The sequence below is a fragment of the Polypterus senegalus genome, chromosome 13 (genome assembly GCF_016835505.1).
Source record: "Polypterus senegalus isolate Bchr_013 chromosome 13, ASM1683550v1, whole genome shotgun sequence".
Lineage (NCBI taxonomy): Eukaryota > Metazoa > Chordata > Cladistia > Polypteriformes > Polypteridae > Polypterus > Polypterus senegalus.
The window spans coordinates 66,510,472-66,525,379 of NC_053166.1; the positions used below are offsets into that span (position 1 = coordinate 66,510,472).

The window sequence follows — 14,908 nt, forward strand, 5'->3', positions numbered from 1 at the left end:
GTTCATACTTTGCTAGCCTGCAATCAGTTTTCTAGCTCTTTTACTCTCTTTAGTTCTGTTATATCCTTCTGTTATAAGTAAACCAAAACTGTATAATATGTATTATTTGTGTAGCCCCTGAAGTAACCTAACTGTCAGTGTGGATATGTGGGGCTTTGTGCCTGAATGTGGCCTCTGATGAATCAGCATCTAGTTTAATGTTCATTACTGTTCATGCTGAATGCTAGAAATGACAGTGGAATGAAAAAGGAGTTAAAAAATATTGTTGCTTGAATACATGGAAAGAGACATTTTAAGCAAAATCTAAAACTGAAAACAGAATTGTTTATTGATTAGATTAGAGTAAGAGTATTCCCTCCATTGGTGTTAACAAAACTGTCTCCAAAGCTTAATAGTATGAAGTGACTATAAATTTAAATAAAGACTAAACAATGAACCTTAACACTGTGCAAAAAAATCTAAAACTTTTTTTTTTTATTTTGTGAAAGACAAAACATTGGTCACATTGCATATGATTAGGAGCCATAAGAGTCCACTGCCTGCCTAATCTCTGATTTATGAAAATGCTGAAACTTCATTCAAGAACAGAATTCAAGAACAGAACTGAAACTGGAGGACACAACTTTATGTTAAGCTTTCTTGATGCCACATAGCAAGTCATTTCTTCTTTCAGAGACAAATTGCAGCTCTTACACTTCCAATTTAGTATACCATAGGTAATGTATAGTTCATCTATCATTTTAATTACTAGCATTTCCATGTTTACAATGCAAAACTGAAAATGGAACATATAAATATGCCAGATGTGACAGAAGGTGTAAAGTTTTCTGATTTTGCTAAAACCTTTCCAATAATATGTAGTGTTAACCCCTGAAGCTAAGCTTTTACTAACTTTCAGTTACGTCAATGCACCCTACGAGGAGTTTGCATGTTTTCCTCCGGGTGCTCCAGTTTCCTCCAGCTGTCTAAAGGCGTGCAGGTCAGGTGAATTGGTGACACTAAATTAGCGCTAGTGTGTCTTTGGTGTGTAGGTGTATGTGTGTGTGTTCACTTTGAGATGGATTGGCATATCCAGGGTTTGTTCTTGCCTTGTGTCCTGTGCTTGCTGCCATAGGCCCCAGGCCCACCCTTGTCTGTATTAACTGGATTAGAAAATGACACGACATCACATGTTCAATAAAACTTGCTGCTATTGAAGTATGCTTCTGTAATGAGATACTTCTCTTTTGACGGGATGTGCCTTTTGGTTTCTTCCTGTATAAGATAACTGCTATACATGTGGGTATTGTGTGGCGAACTGAGATCAATTCAAAGGTGCACCGGGGGACTGGAGAGCAGGTTACGCTGTACATTAGAGCATATTCTGTTCTCATCTCCAGCTCAGAGGTTGTCTTGCCCAAAAACACCTGATGTCATGTCTGCTCCATCCAAACTCCTCCCCTTCCAGTCTGGATGCAATTAAAGGAGATGGTGTCATGAAGTCATCATCATTCAATCAGCAGCATCATTAGGAAACCCAACTCCATGTCTCCTCTGCTGTAAAACCTGAGATTCTGTGTCTCTGTCTACTGTAGAAAACTCTGTTCTCCCTGGCTGAGACCCCAGCTCTTTGTATGGCTTTGTGTCTATTTTTCCACAAAGCGAATAGCCACCAATAGGTTGGTGTTCACCTATAACAAGCATGTGGCACATAATTCGGAGCAGATCATTGGCTTCAGTACTGAAGCAAATTCATGAAGTACTATAGTAGTGATTTATAAACCCAAAACAGAGCAATCCATGAAGGCAAACTGGACTGAGGCCTGCTTTTCTGTTTGACCCTAAATGTCTGCTCATGATTCTACTTAATCTATTGGTTACAATCTGAATTACAAAAGAAGTTTGTTATGATCATTGATATGAAGCATATGTACAAGTAAACTGATATTTGGTAACCATATTGGATCTAATGAAAGCTGTATTACAAAGACTTCTTCTACAGTATCTGTAGAACGTAGGCACGGATCCTGACATAGGTTCATTTTTACATATTTATTAAAGCAGATACATGTATCCAATTTGGATAGCTAATATCTCAAATTTGTCACTTTACCTTTACTTATAAATTCTACATGACAACAAAACTTGTACTGTTCTGCTGTTAATCACCGTCCGAAATTGATTATAATTTCAAGCAGTGGTGAAAAATAGATGTGATTAATGCCTTCATTACCATGTTGGAAAATATATTACATGAAATAAAGATTTTGCTTTAATTTCAACAAGTGCAAAGTCAAGTGCTCTTACAATACTAAACTGTACTAACCATAAAATAGACAAGAATTCTTCACAAAAGAGGCCAACTAGGTTTCATTGTTTCAAATATTTCTTATTGTTGATGGTTTGTAAGGTGCTTGCAGTTTCTGTTTTTATGTGCTTTGCTTATAATATTTTCATAAGACATTCACATATTTATTTGTTTTAAGTTAATAACAAGGACTGTGTGCTAGTCTGACATTTTGAAGATTATTCCAGAAGTATTAGTGAGAAAATGGAAATGCAATGAAAGTTTTCTTTGCTAGCAAAAAGCTGAAAAAACGGACATTCGGCAAAATACAAAAGAAGCAGATAAGAGTGTTACTTGGGCTTTTGTAAGCCCTCTCATGAGCAAACAAAGGATTTGCTATGGCCTTTACATGTAGCATTAACTGATGAGTAAATGCACCTACGTAAGCCCCTTTTCTAAAGTGTTACTGAGTTTATTCATTGTACAGTGAACTTAAAACTTACCTGTTTTAGGATTTATGTTGAAATATGAAAGCTGGGTATCAGTGATCTTGTAAACAAGTTTCCCTTCTGAGGTTGAGTCAGGGTCACTGGCTTCAATGCGGAGAACTGATAAATCTTTCGGAGAGTTTTCCAAGATCGATCCAAAGTAAACTGGCTTTGTTGGCACTGGAGGATTATCATTGATGTCAAGCACTTCAATGTAAACCTCTGTCCAGGAGGTGAGTGGAACTGTGCCCATGTCTGTTGCATAAACTGTAAGCCAGTAACGAGAGATGGACTCACGGTCCAGACTCTCTACTGTTTGAATGGTACCTAAAGTGAGGGAAAAAAAGAAAATGTAAAAAATGTATTTTTCCTTAAATAAATGTAGTCTCAAAACAGTATTCAATGAGGATACTTACATATGAATGAGAACAAAAGGACAATGGCCTTGTAATCAGGCAATAAGGAAATCCTTATACAATAAATGAAACAAGTACTGTTTGTCCAGCCCCCATGGGCACATGAAAGCATCTACAGCATGTTAACACTCTTTTGTAAAAGTCATACTTTATTCATGTACATTGCAGAAGGATGCCTAATATGAGAACACGTGAACCCTTGTGTTACCCCAGTTTAACTGAGACTGTTATTTTGTTTAACTACAGTAGAAAAGGATTAGGAATGTAACTGATTCAGTGACAACAGATACATAAAAATCAATCAGTTACTGCTTTTGCTATGATAAGAACTAGGTTGAGTATCCCTTCAGATTATGGAAAAGACACATCATGAATATTCTTACAGACACCTGATAAAAAGAATAGAAATAATGAAAATTTATGTGCTCACTGGTCACTTCTGGTCAATAAATAAGATGCACTGTAGATGCACTGCACAAAATTTTCACAGCTTCCAATACACCAAAAATACACATAAAAAAATCTCATGTTACTTGTCCCAAACACGTGTATTTTTACTAAAATATTGTTAAATAGACTAGTTCCAGAAAATGTTTTTGCGAACAAAAAGGAACTTGTTCAAGCATGAAAAAGAATTTGAATTCAAAACCCTCCTGTTGTTACATTTACTGTATATTCATAGTGGTGAGCCAGCACTTGAGTGTCTTGGGATTGTCTAGTGATAGCTGCACAGGTGAATTGACCTTCAGCTTGTTGAAACATCTCAGTTATGCACAAGTATGAGGCATATTTTCTACTTGCTAATGTTTTTACTCATGTTTCTTTAAACTTTTAATCTTTAGTTGCACTTTTCTTCAGTGCACTTTGTAATGGTGATATTATGTGAAGTGCAATATTAGCCAATGAAGAAAATTAATATTGGGCTGGACTCCTGACCAATGAATGAGGGGAAGGCGGGTCTTCATTTCAAATACTTGGTAGTGTTTAAGCACATTCCATTTTCGTTCATAAGAGTGTTTTCTGGAAGTGGTTTATTTAATAATATTTTACTGAAAATACTCATGTTTGGTATGTTGTGTGCATACAACTTGTTGACTTGCCACCTAGATTATGCAAAGTGTAATATACAAATTTTTTCACAGATGCATTTGTATTGTTGACTGTTGTCTGTCATTGGTGTTTATAGACACATAATCTATAAGAAAATGTGTTGACTCCATTATGTATAAAAGCATGAGATTATTTTTATATTAAGAACATGGGATTATATTTTTAGGTCAAGAAATCCTTTAAGATGAAACTGGTAAAAAGATTTAATTACAAAATAAATAATAAATGTGGTGAAATTTTGGGTTATTCTCATCATTATTTGAGTTTTGTTTTTATGTTTAATTGTTTATTTTTTACAGCCTTTCCCCTGGCCTCTAAAAATAACAGAGGTATCACATTGGGATTTTAGAGTTCAAGGAATTTAATTGTCTTATCTGTTTTTTTGATTTAGGACATTTTGAAGACATTAATTTTGAAATACATCTTCCCAAGAGCTGTCTTGTTGTGTCGCAATTACTTGTTTTTTCAAACGCATGGCTGCCAGGATATCGCTTGGCAAGAATTCTGGGAGTGTGCAGCACTTGACGTAGCTACAGCAACATTATAAAGTTCAGCACAATATATTTGAGTTTGTGACTAATCCCATACTTGAAACTCTATTGTCATTGTTTTAAAGATCTTTCTAGCTGCAAATTATTTTTTATTCCTTGACATCTTGTATTTTGTCTTAGGCTAAGTGAAATATTCTGGTATTTGACTCTCTCATTACAACTTTTGACTTACAATTATGTCTCACATCCTGAGTGTTTTGACCTTGGCTCGCTATTACTTTCACATTAGGTCTTCAGATTTCATCCTACTTAAAAGCACTGTTTCCCTGTGCACTCATTATCATTTTGGAGTATACCTTGAAAATAAATCCTGCATTTATGGCAGTTATTTTCATTTGCTAAAAATGTGATTTAGCAATAGAATAGAATGTGGTGTGAAATCCCAAATAGACTGCCATCTGTCTGTCTTCCCTACATTTGCTTATTTCTTACAATGACATTCTAGTATTTTTTTTCTAGTATTTTGACTGGTCATATCAGCTAAGTGTATATGTACTGTATATGTTTTCAATGTGACATACATGTATTTAAGTCTGCATTTTGTGTCCATTATTGCTAAAATAAGTGTTAATTTTCTAACGAAATCTAGAATGTTTCTTTTCATTTTTATACTAAATATAAAGAAATAATATTTCATCCAAGATTAATCTGATTGATAAGTTTCATTAGCTGTTACATCTGTAAAATATTTGATTTAATAAATATTCTTAAGAATACCATCTAATCAAGTGTAACAAGAGCATTACATACATGTGATATACACACCACCTTTCATCTTTTCATAAAATTAAAACCTCAACTAATTTACACTGGTCAGGTATGTATAATTACTTTCTCATTTGATACATTTTTACTTTGTGTGAAATGACTCAAAATGGTGCTAGGAAATACCAGAGATGAGAAGAGTGGTTCTTGAAAACGGAAGAAAAAACTAAAATAACCAACCTTCCAAACATTCTGAAAAAGCTCATTGAGTTGATGAAGACTTCAACAACACTAGGCAGAAGGCAGGATACATAATTTAATGGCATGTCAAATTACTGTAAATCAAACTTACACACAGTCACATTTTGAGCTGTCATTCACAGTTATCTAACATGCACATCTATAGTACTTTGACAAAACAAATAAATCTTGAGGAACGTGAAACATCAATTACTTTCGTAACTGTATTGTGAAAACCACACAAAGTAGTAATAGAGGTCCAGTATATTATATATTGTTAATAGAACATTAGAACAATTGTAAGGAGAACAGGACATTAACTCAACTAGCTCCTGCATCTTATTTCCTAGATGGTCCCAATTAATGTCAAGCTGAGATCTGAATGTTCCTAAAGTCTTGTTCTTTACTTCAAGACATGGTCATTTATTCTATGTTGTGAAGAAAATGATTTTAATATTGGTGTGAAATCTGCCCTTACCAAATTTCCAACCATGTCCCCATATCTTTGTTGCAGAATTTATTTTAGACTAATAGCTGTGATCCACTGTACTAATTACTTTTATGACTTAAACACTTCAGTCATGCCTTCTCTTAATATCCATTTGTTTAAACTAAAAAGTTTCAATTCCTTCAATTTCTCCTCATAACTTGCATAGTAGTATTGTCCTACATTGATGGATTAAAGGCCAGAAGTCCACATGACCGTCATCATCAAGTTCTTCCATGAGAACCCTGAATACCACGATCATTTATTTTAGGCAGAATGCCTAGAGGGGGCTGGGTGGTTTCATGGCCTGGAACCCCTGCAGATTGTATTTTTTTCTGGAGTTTTTTGTTTTTTCTGTCCTCCCTGGCCATCGGACCTTACTTTTATTCGATGTTAATTAGTGTTCCCTTATTTTAATTCTTATTTATTTTGTCTTTTTTCTCTTTCTTAATCATGTAAAGCACTTTGAGCTACATTATTTGTATGAAAATGTGCTATAGAAATAAATGTTGTTGTTGTTGTTGAAGGTTATCTTAGCAAAACTAAATGCAATCCACAACTGTGCCTAGTAAGGCAGCCCAAAGTTAACAATCAAAATAAATATTTGTTACTCAATTAACCATTAGGGTGGCATGGTGGCGCAGTGGGTAGTGCTGCTGCATCGCAGTTAGGAGACCCAGGTTCGCTTCCCGGGTCCACCCTGCTTAGAGTTTGCATGTTCTCCCTGTGTCTGTGTGGGTTTCCTCCCATAGGCCTGCAGGTTAGGTGCATCGGCAATTCTAAATTGTCCTTGGTGTGTGTGTGTGTGCGCCCTGCGGTGGGCTGGCGCCCTGCCTGGGGTTTGTTTCCTGCCTTGTGCCCTGTGTTGGTTGGAATTGGCTCCAGCAGACCCCTGTGATTCTGTAGTTAGGATATAGTGGGTTCGATAATGGATGGAATTAACTGTTGCGTTACCTTATTTCTTATAGCTTTTGAAATGCTGTCTTTTATCCTTTACATTTTCTAAATGAAATTAAAATTGTAAAAGAGGAACATTGAACAAAACATTTACACTTAAATTCAAAAGAAAGCCCCCATTTCCCTCTAAAACCCCAGTGAACCCCACGCCAAATCCCAAAGGAAGAAAGAAAGTCCTTACTAACTTCAAACCCTGACTTCCCCCAGTGTATACTCCCTCTCAGCTCCGAAGCTGCATTTTAAACAGTGTAACTGAAACATTCCTGTAGTCTCTTTAAGAGTGACAAATTGCATGTCACTATCAAAGTCTAGGATAATGTTAGGTCAGTAATGTGTATCAGATAACTCAAAAATCCTTGTAATTCTCAACTTTGTATTTAGTTTTTAAACAATCCAACAAAGAATTGCTTAGGTCTACATGCTGACTCAGGCATCTCACGGCTATTGAACCCATTCTTGCGTTGTCTAACATAAATTTTGTTCTTGCTTGACATTTGAGGACATTGATTTATCTTATTTGTGAAGCGAGTGCCCAAATATTCTTCTTAGAAGAACCTGATAAATAGATTTAACTTGCAGACTAACTAGTGTGGCTACAATCATTTGTTTGTAGAGAAGTGTTCATATATGCATGTGAAGTTTTATAAATGAGGTCCATTCAGTGCACACAGTGAAAAAAATGAAATGCTATAAGCTATGTAATTCTTACTAGAAAACAAAAAAACACAAGAGACAACTAAGAGCTGGATTTCAGAGGGATTGAGGAAACTAACCAGAATGCACAAATGATACACAGGCATATGCAGGGCCTATTTACCAGTATCATAGACCACCAGGCAAAATAGTGCACTGGGGCCCCTGTTTAGATAGCTGAACAGAACCATACAGAGGCATCAGAAACATTGTGGGCCCCTATGCTTCTGGGGTCCCCAACCAGTGACCATACGTTAAGATGGCCCTGGGCATGTGTTTAAGAATGAAGAATGATTAAAGTTTGATTTTGAATTTTTGGTAGGCGACTTATATTTTAAATTTCTGCCTCGGCTATCTGGTTTGACGAATGGGTCTGAAATTAGGTGTACAAAAAGAATATGATGCCTAAGAACACCTCAGCTATGCCACGTGTGCATGGAGCTATAGCTGAAAATGTTCTCACAACTAACTGACTCAAATTGACACCTAGGTTGAGTAATCCATTTCAAACATATAAAAAAGGAGTATTACAGTTTAAGGTGACAAAACTGAGAAAATGTGAGAGGTGTTGTGTTTATCATTCATATTTAATCCATCCATCCATTATCCAACCTGCTATATCCTAACTACAGGGTCACAGGGGTCCGCTGGAGCCAATCCCAGCCAACACAGGGCACAAGGCAGGAAACAAACCCCGGGCAGGTCACCAGCCCACCGCTGGGTGCACACACACACACACACACACACTAGGGATAATTTAGGATCACCAATGCACCTAACCTGCATGTCTTTAGACTGTGGGAGGAAACCAGAGTACCCGGAGGAAACACACACAGACACGAGGAGAACATGCAAAACCCACACAGGGAGGACCCAGGAAGCGAACCCGGGTCTCCTAACTGCGAGGCAGCAGTGCTACCCACTGCGCCACCGTGCCACCCTTGATTCATTTTGATAAACTCTATTGCAGACCAGCTCAGAACGCTTACATACAGTATAAATACATCTATCATGCACTAAAAGTAAATTAGTAGCTATGCATAATTTATATGTATAAAAGTACATGTTATATTAAATAAAAAGTAAAAGAGAATGAATCTCAATGATTAACTAATAATTTATAACCATTATAATTGAGATACGGTCATTTTACAATAGATGACAAGAAATCAAAACTTACAGGTAACCGCATTCACGGAGAAAATGACCCTCTGGGAGTCTTGACATCAGTTCTTCTATCTGAGGCTACCCTCTATCTGCTATGCATATTTAATTTCATAAGCAGATATTGAAAAGGATAATAAGAAGCCATTTAAATCTCTAAGGTATATCTTTTCACTCATTTGTTTCCTGAATTGTAATTTCCATTGCAAGACACAGAACTTGTTTTAGCAGAATGTTGCAAAAAACACAAACCAGTTCTTAATATGGAAGTTCATAAGGAAGTTCATCAGATTACCTACACACATCCACATTTAATCATACAGTGCCGATAACAAGTCTTCAAGTGATCTATCATACAGACCTTTGGTATGTAACAGAAAATCAGATTACCTGAGTAAAAACTCAAGGGGACACACATCCATCCATCCATCCATTTTCCAACCCGCTAAATCCGAACACAGGGTCACGGGGGTCTGTTGGAGCCAATCCCAGCCAACACAGGGCACAAGGCAGGAAACAATCCTGGGCAGGGTGCCAACCCACCGGGGACACACATAGACTGTGTAATCTCTGCACAGACAGTGAATGGGCCAGAAATACAGTTCTAATATATGTGGCTTTAAGACTCCAGTGTTAACTGTTATACTACTGTGCTGCTCTGACTTTCACGTATATAGTACTAGCATTGTACTAGTTTAGGTCTTTTTGTCTATATTATGATGTTCAATAATTTGGTGGAAATCCAGAGTAGAGATGGAGCCTAACAGTTTGTGTTTAGTTTTACACAGTATATTAATCTGCCACACCTTTTCAGGACCCATGCATACCATTGGTGTAAGCTTAGAATGGAAACTCAAAGTACCGGTGGGAGTGATTTCCTGACTGAATGTGATACAGGTAGTGTTTGTGAAAGAGCTGTGTATTTAACATTGAGCAGGGTCCTTCAGTCTTAAAAGTATGTCAAAGCTTTCAAAGCATGAATCCAAGTCAAGACATGCTGTTGTGAAGGTAGTATTACAAAAAAATAAAAAATAAAGGAAGTGTAATACACAAACTATCATCATTCATAAACCTCCTTAAGTGATAAATGTTCTAATGCTATATGTACATGTTCTCCTCCCCTGAGTGATTCTGCATATGAAAATCTCACAAATTCATATTTATTAATGCTAAAGCTAATAGTTAGTTCATCTGTCTCACAGTTCAAGCTTGAGCACAGTCTGTGGTGAGTCTGCCGGTATTTCCAGTGCCTGAGCTGGTGTTTTTTTTTTTTCATATTATATAAGTTTTTTCCATATACCAAGAACAACATGTTCATTAAATGAGCTATCTTGACCCATATGGGTGAGAGTGGACTTGTCTGTGAGTGTACTCTGCAAAGAACTGGCACCTGTCGACATGTGGCTTCTGCTTTGTGCCCAATGCTGCCAGGTGAGGTATTTGCACCCCTGGATGCTAGACTGGGGAAATGATATGTTACTTTCAGTAAAAAGAATGATGTCAGTCTGGGTAGCATATTTCACAACAACATGAAAGTAGTAAAGTTGCATAGAATTTGCAGAGTGCAGCGCTACAATGTGTAGGTGTATGTTACATAATCACCATGTTGATGTGCTGAAAAACCAGTTGGATACATCATCTAATTAGTCTTTTAATGATGGGTGTATCTAGAATTTTTGTACGAACTCTGGATGTGGAATAGCCTTTGGTCTTCAGGGTATCCACATATGGTCTCAGTCTAATGTTATTGGCTATGCAGCCCCACACAGACATGATTCCATATGCTGCCTTGTCCAGTCGACAGTGTAATCAGAAGATAATTATTATTCTGATGGACCACATTACTCAGTGATTAGAGCTTAGCACAGCGGTTCTCAAACTGTGGGGCGTCGAATAAATGAACAAGACATCAAAATTAATTTTTTACATTTTTATTTCAAATTTAAATTTGCAAACATATAATCACAAGGAATGCATTATAATTAAAATTAGAATAAAACATTTCTAAGGCATAGATCTAATGGCTAACTGATGAGCGGCGCCGCTGCTGCTGCTTTTATAGTAGTTTATTTTCAATCCAGAAAGTTTGAGACGTATCGTTATCTGTCGCGAACATTCGGGTAACAGTAGATCAGGTGATAATGCGGCTCGACTGCACCACATTGGCAGCGTAGCCAATATTGCCAAATTGAGTTAAATAATTTACTGCGTATTGGGTTATTTTCATGATACAACTAACAGAGTTATAATATTTGTCGGACAATTTGGCGGATTCGTCTCGCGCAGATTGACTTCATCGGTGTCCTCGTTTACGAGATTTTTAAAAATTAAAACATATTTAATCGTTTCTTTACATAAAAAAATAATTAACTTAGAATAAATAATTTATTCTTTGTTTTTAGGATTAGAATTACTACCAAAAACTACACAAGGCATTTTAACAGTTATTAAAGCACTTTAAAAAAATAAATTGCAACACATGCAAATCTTATGGAAGTAAAAATGATAGGATACGTGACACCGCACGAGTATCATACCTTTGTTAGTTGTATCATGGGTTATTCTCATCGATCTTATATTATGCAGGGGGCACAGAATTATTCCAGGTAGAAAAGGGGGGAGCGAAATAGGAAAGTTTGAGGACCGCTGGCTTAGCAGACAAAGGGAATTGCCAAAAAGCATAGTTTAAAGAAACACTTGTTTAATTTGTATTGCTATTTATTAAGTAATTAATTTCTACAATTTTTACTTTTTGCTAGTGTGATTATGGTGTGGTGTATCAGATCCCCAAACCCCAGACACAAGTTCAAAAGACTGTTAATTCGACAGAAATACATTTAAATAGGCTTCTATTCCACAATACAATATTCTAATAATTTCTCTCACCCTTTCTGTGTCTTCCTTATACTCAATTCCTGACTCTAACTCAACTGTGTTAGACGGAGTGTCCCTTTTCATGCTAAACCTGGTGTCACAATATTACCTTCCGGAGACATTTCCGTGTCAAGCAGTAGGATGAGAGCCTCTACTGGCAACTTGCCCTAGCAATGCCCAAGGACCCCAGGAGGGCTGCCCACTGGGATTGCAATTCAAAAAGCAGCCCTGTGGGTATTGGCATCGGAGGAGTAGCAGAGGGGTGCTGCCATTTGACCTACTGGGAAACACATGCCTCAGAGAAGCAGTTTCACTCTATCCTTCCATTTCGTTAGCTCCCCAGGCTGAAATGGGAACACATGTCCATCCATTATGAGAGCTGGGTAATGGAATATTGTTCTTCTGTGTCTTGTGAATATTATGTGGCACAGTGGTAGTGCTGCTGCCTCGCAGTAAGGAGATCATGGGTTTGTATTCCTGGTCCTCTCTGCATGGATTACACTTTGAGTAGTAAGAAAAGAGCTATCTAAATGTAAAGATTTATTATTATTATCTGACTTCTTGGAAAAGTTGGGATGCCAAACCATCCCTGTGTTCTGAATATTATCTGAATTCTTGGAAAATTTTTAAAGCGTGAGTGATTTTTTATGTGTGCTGTTCTTTTTATTTATGTGCCGCACCACTCTGCTCTTATTGTCCTTAGGCTTCAATGAGAATTCATCCACTGGAGGCTTGTTTTGACACATGTGTGCAGGGGTATTGTAATTGTAATTTTGATTAACATGGATTGTTCTTGTTGGATTTCAGTAACAATTAGATCACAAAAAAGCATATCATTAATTTTCAAACTATCTAACAATATTGAAACTTCTCTGTTACATAAAAAAATAGATTTTTCTTTTAAGTATTTTTACTCCTTTTTTCTGCAACAGACTAATGATTACATTACATTTTCAAACAATGACAAAATTCTTAATTAAAAGAAAACAGATATAACCTTTGTTTTTTATAAAAAATAGGTTTGAAAGATAACATTGAAATGATCTTTTTTAATTGCCTATAGTTCCAGTTCTAGTGGAGTTTGAATTACTTTTAGCTAAGCAGCTAGTGTTTGATGTGCATATCAGGAATGTTACTGATAACAACCTAAGATAAAGTAGCGAAGGCGTTAACCATATTACCCATATCGGAATTATCCCATATCAGTTTTCGTCTCAAATAATCCTGATAAAGCCTTTCTGCCATGCACCATGCTTTAGTTTTATAAACAACTTATATTCAAGTTCAATACATAATGCATTTTGTTTCAATTTCAATATCTGAAGAAAAGCACAAAAAATATTTTATAGTTGTCTACAGTGTGAACAGCATAAGGGGGTAGAACCTACCACGATAGCCTAGAGTTAATTCTTCTATAAACCAAGCAAGTAATAAATAGATTTTTACACACAAAGGGTTCATAATAGCACATGGCTTTTAATGACTATAATGGAGGCAGGTTTTGATTTTTTTGGGTGAAGTGGGAGTTCACAATTAACCCCAGCTTATTAGTAGCAGTATACCATTGTGTACAGTATCTACAGTCATATTATACCATTCCTTGGGGGTACCCTTAGCTCATTTCCCTCAGTTTCACAAACAATGGAGGCAACCAGAGTTACAGATCTATACCCTTAGGAACTGGAAGTCCAGCAGCCTCATTTTTAAAGCTTGTGTATGCATAAAAAGAGCCTCAAAATGTGCGTATGCAACTTTCCATGTAAAAGTCTGGATTTATTAAAAAAAAACTTTGACAAGGTAATGTGGATATATTTATGGCAACTCCGACCCATGTGTACCCACCATTTTGGAGAAACTGCGATATGACAACACCATTGACCAAGTAGGGAAATGCACCCAAATTAGATAAATGAGGACCTGTATACACAGTATGTATCACTGAGCTGGTACAGTAATGTGCATTGATTTGACAAACAAATTAAAGCTGATTTGTGATGAATTTGATGCACAGAATAAATTTTCGTTCCCTTTTTATGGGGCCAATATTGCATGTTTGCATTGAAGAACTTTTTTGCTTTTTTTCATCAGTTTAGACTAAATGTTGTTACTTATTAGGGAAATAGTCAACAGGTCAGGAATACCTTAGCTAAGTTTCAATCCATCATGCCCGTTGTGCTGGAAGCCATTAACTGACCAACCAGCTAAGTTGTACATCCAGATTTCGTATGGTGAGGGTGCATTTACATGTAAAATAATATTTCGTTACCATCATCAAAAGGAAATTTGCTTCAGTGTCCATTTTCTTAACATAATCGGAGCACTTTAATGCACTCATATTGCAATAAGGCCAATAAGCAATAACAAAGCTGCTTTCATTATCCATAAGCAATAACATTCTATTAACATGCAAGATGCGAAGATAAGACTGACAATTGTCAGGGCTGCTCTGGCATAATGCTGCAAATAAAGGCATCTCCAATTACAGATGCCATTCACAGATTGAAATCAGAGTGTGAAGATGCGTTTTTTCCTTCTCCTGTTATATGCACACTCTGACAGTGACTAATGCCATTCAACATATTTGTGCTGGCTGCTCACAACCGCAATAAGGCCGCTGAAATAAAGGTTCTTTGTGTGCCTCTGATTTAAAGATGAGAACTTCTATCTTTTATTAAAACAACATTTATTTATATAGCGCATTTTCTTAAAACAATTTAGCTAAAAGGGCTTTGCAATATAATAAAGAGAAAGTTATAAGAAAAGAAAGACAATTAAGATTAGGCAATAATATTAAAGAATAATTAATTTGCACTTATCATAATCTGACTGCTGAATCTGCTATGGGCTGTATTTTATATTGTTGTATTGGCTGTCCCTTTTCTATAAAATTGTGTAGGAAAACCGAATGAAGATTTTGTAGCACAGTAGGTCCAATTCATACTGAAACTCAACACAAT

The 14,908-nt window shown here is 36.4% G+C and overlaps 1 protein-coding gene across 2 annotated transcripts in view; it reads right to left on the reverse strand.

Moving 5' to 3' along the window:
• The window catches only part of fat2 (FAT atypical cadherin 2), a 183,669-nt gene that overhangs the window by 139,444 nt on the left and 29,317 nt on the right, over positions 1-14,908 (reverse strand). For both annotated transcript variants that reach the window (XM_039773858.1, XM_039773859.1), the window contains exon 3: positions 2,770-3,081. In XM_039773858.1, the coding sequence (XP_039629792.1) occupies positions 2,770-3,081 (312 nt within the window). The remainder of the gene's footprint in view (positions 1-2,769; positions 3,082-14,908) is intronic.